The sequence below is a fragment of the Egretta garzetta genome, unplaced genomic scaffold, assembly GCF_000687185.1.
Source record: "Egretta garzetta isolate BGI_Z169 unplaced genomic scaffold, ASM68718v1 scaffold768, whole genome shotgun sequence".
Taxonomy (NCBI): domain Eukaryota; kingdom Metazoa; phylum Chordata; class Aves; order Pelecaniformes; family Ardeidae; genus Egretta; species Egretta garzetta.
Window position 1 is genome coordinate 971,288 of NW_009260594.1, and position 2,331 is coordinate 973,618.

The 2,331-nt window shown below is 42.5% G+C and overlaps 1 protein-coding gene across 1 annotated transcript; it reads right to left on the reverse strand.

The window, feature by feature from the left end:
• Positions 1–830: 830 nt before the first annotated feature.
• Positions 831–2,325, reverse strand: MAGOH (mago homolog, exon junction complex subunit). Its single transcript, XM_009644647.2, has 3 exons — positions 2,031–2,325; positions 1,644–1,726; positions 831–1,059 (listed from the first exon to the last, which is right to left on the reverse strand). The coding sequence occupies exons 1-3, from the start codon at positions 2,118–2,120 to the stop codon at positions 960–962; spliced, it is 273 nt and encodes a 90-aa protein (XP_009642942.1). The 5' UTR covers positions 2,121–2,325; the 3' UTR covers positions 831–959.
• Positions 2,326–2,331: the final 6 nt, after the last annotated feature.

A 2,331-nucleotide genomic window follows, 5' to 3' on the forward strand; every position in this document is an offset into this window, starting at 1 on the left:
GACGGCGCGGGAGGAGGGTGCTGGTGGGAAAGGTGGAGGGTGCCTAGGGAGAGGGGGGAAAACAGAAGGTACCCGGCATGGGTTTAGATGCTTTTACCTTTTTGAAAAGGCAATTAACCACAATCTTTTTTTAACCACGGTGGTTTAGGAAAAAATAGAGGTGCTAGAGAAAGCAAGGGTGCAGTTTGGCAGTGCTGCTGTGGGGAACACCCTTGGAGCCTGTGGGGAAGCTCAGACCACTGGGGGTTCTCCCACAGCACTTTGTAATACAAAGATTCCCACTTCCAAGTTCAGACCTGTGTGGCCCTCTGAGTCTCTTAATTCTGCACAACAGATCTGCTAGTCTTGAACCTAACTAAATACATTCTACACTGCTTTTAATTTCCATTTTTCTAAAGCTAGATGGGAGTACCAGTGAAGATCCTGGATGGCTCCAGGAAGGCCTGTTGTCTGCTGCTGCTCTGAAGGCAAATGGGTAATCCCAGCAGCACATTATTAGGAAGTTGATGTGTGTCTTTGCTGTAGTGGGTTATCATGTGCAGAGTCAGGGCTTCAGTCGTTTTGCATATTTGAGCTGGCCAAGAGATATCCAACGCACGGTAAGTAACAAAAGTTTATCTTGACAGCTGGCAAACAGAGCCAGGCTTCATTCCATTTTCTGCTGCTGCATAGACAGAGCAGTAAAATACAACTGTGTGTGATACAAGTGAAATAACATAACCTGGACATACCATGATAGAAGTGTTAGGAAATCAGTTCCTCACCAGAACTTATAAATTAAAAATACAGATCTCACCATTTTATTGAGACAGTCACTGACAGTTTGTAAAAAAAAAAACAAAACCAAAAACATTCTAACATACATAAAAACTTTAGGCCAGAAATAGCAAGGAATTGAAACAGCATTCCTCCCTCCCCCCGCCCCCCGATACTGCAGTACAAACTTCAGTTTGTTTGATTTAAATTGGCTTAATCTTGAAGTGTAGTCCAATAAGACTGAAGACTAGACACTTAAGGTCCTGGACCAGGTAGTAGAACACTCTCAAACCTTCTGGATCCCTGCAGTACACAACAGAAGGAAATAATAAAGTTAGATTGATGTTCTAAGAGAGCAGTTTATATAGAGCTAACCTACTAAAAAACCAACAAAGCCTACAGGGAGACTGTTCAGAGGTCATCTTTAGACATGAACAGATTTGTTTCATTTACATTGACAGAGAAAACATTCTGTATTCCATCTTTGCACGTTTTAAGTCTTAACAAAATGTGCATTTTTATCATGAAAGCAACTAGTAGCATCACTTTGGATTTAAAAAAACATGATACCCTGTCTTTTCAGCCTAGGTAAAACAGAGAAATCTTGGTTCTCCCAGAGACACTGGTGTGGACAGGCCAACAACAGTTCAGTTCAGACCGACGGGGATTCCTATAGTAAGGTTAGCTGCTCGGTCAGCTTGAAACTACAGCATATAATGCCATAGTCTAAAAGCATTTGGTACATGGTGCTGGAACAGAGCACTTGTGTCCTCAGGAACCGAGTTGTACTTTGAAACAATATAAAATACAAGTACCCAGTAATCAGCAAGTTCTAATATAGACTGTTAAATAAAAACAACAGCAACATAAAAAAGCAGGGTACGTACTTGGACTGATTTACATCAATGAGTGAACCTATTTTTGACGTGGTAAAGGAGATGTGCTCATCACCGATTACTATTTCGAGCTCCTGAAAAATAAAAGATCATAGGAACTCAAACTATTGCTTTACAGTATTAGTTACAGAAACACGTAAGTACCGAGAGGATGGCTTTTCCATTTTTATTACAAAGGTACTGAATGCAGCAGGTCCGTGAATCACATTAACTCGCACCACGAAACTACCATTTAGGCACTGCTCGGGTTTTAAAATAGCTTTTGTTTCCCCTCTTGGCTAGAAACAATATTGACTTGAAGAAAAAGTTCAGTTATGTTTCTAATGAGCCAACACATAAAAGTTAATGCAGCAATTAGAAAAGACACTGTATACCAACCTGTCGACCAACTCTGTCAGGAGGCGGCCACAGAGCATCATCTTCTTTTGTGATTTCACTGTCATCAATTATTCTCTTCAGCTCCTCCATCACGCTCTTATGCACGTAAGCCTACAAACAGCATTCCAACATGAAAAACCAACCCCAAGCGCTACCTAGCACGCTGCCATGGCTGCTCTGCCTGCACACACTGCCACACGAGCACTCTGCTTCACTGCTTTCCGACACGGCACCCGCCCTAGGCGAAGCCAGGCAGCAGTGTGCTTCATCTCCTTCTCCTCCACCTCCACCATCCCAGCAG

Excerpts from the sequence above, each read along its gene's own strand:
- MAGOH (XM_009644647.2), bottom strand. The coding sequence starts at position 2,120 with ATGGAGGAGCTGAAGAGAATAATTGATGACAGTGAAATCACAAAAGAA. Across the intron at positions 1,727-2,030 it reads CTGACAGAGTTGGTCGACAG|GAGCTCGAAATAGTAATCGG; the intron begins GTTGGTATACAG and ends TTTATTTTTCAG. Across the intron at positions 1,060-1,643 it reads ATTGATGTAAATCAGTCCAA|GGATCCAGAAGGTTTGAGAG; the intron begins GTACGTACCCTG and ends TGTGTACTGCAG.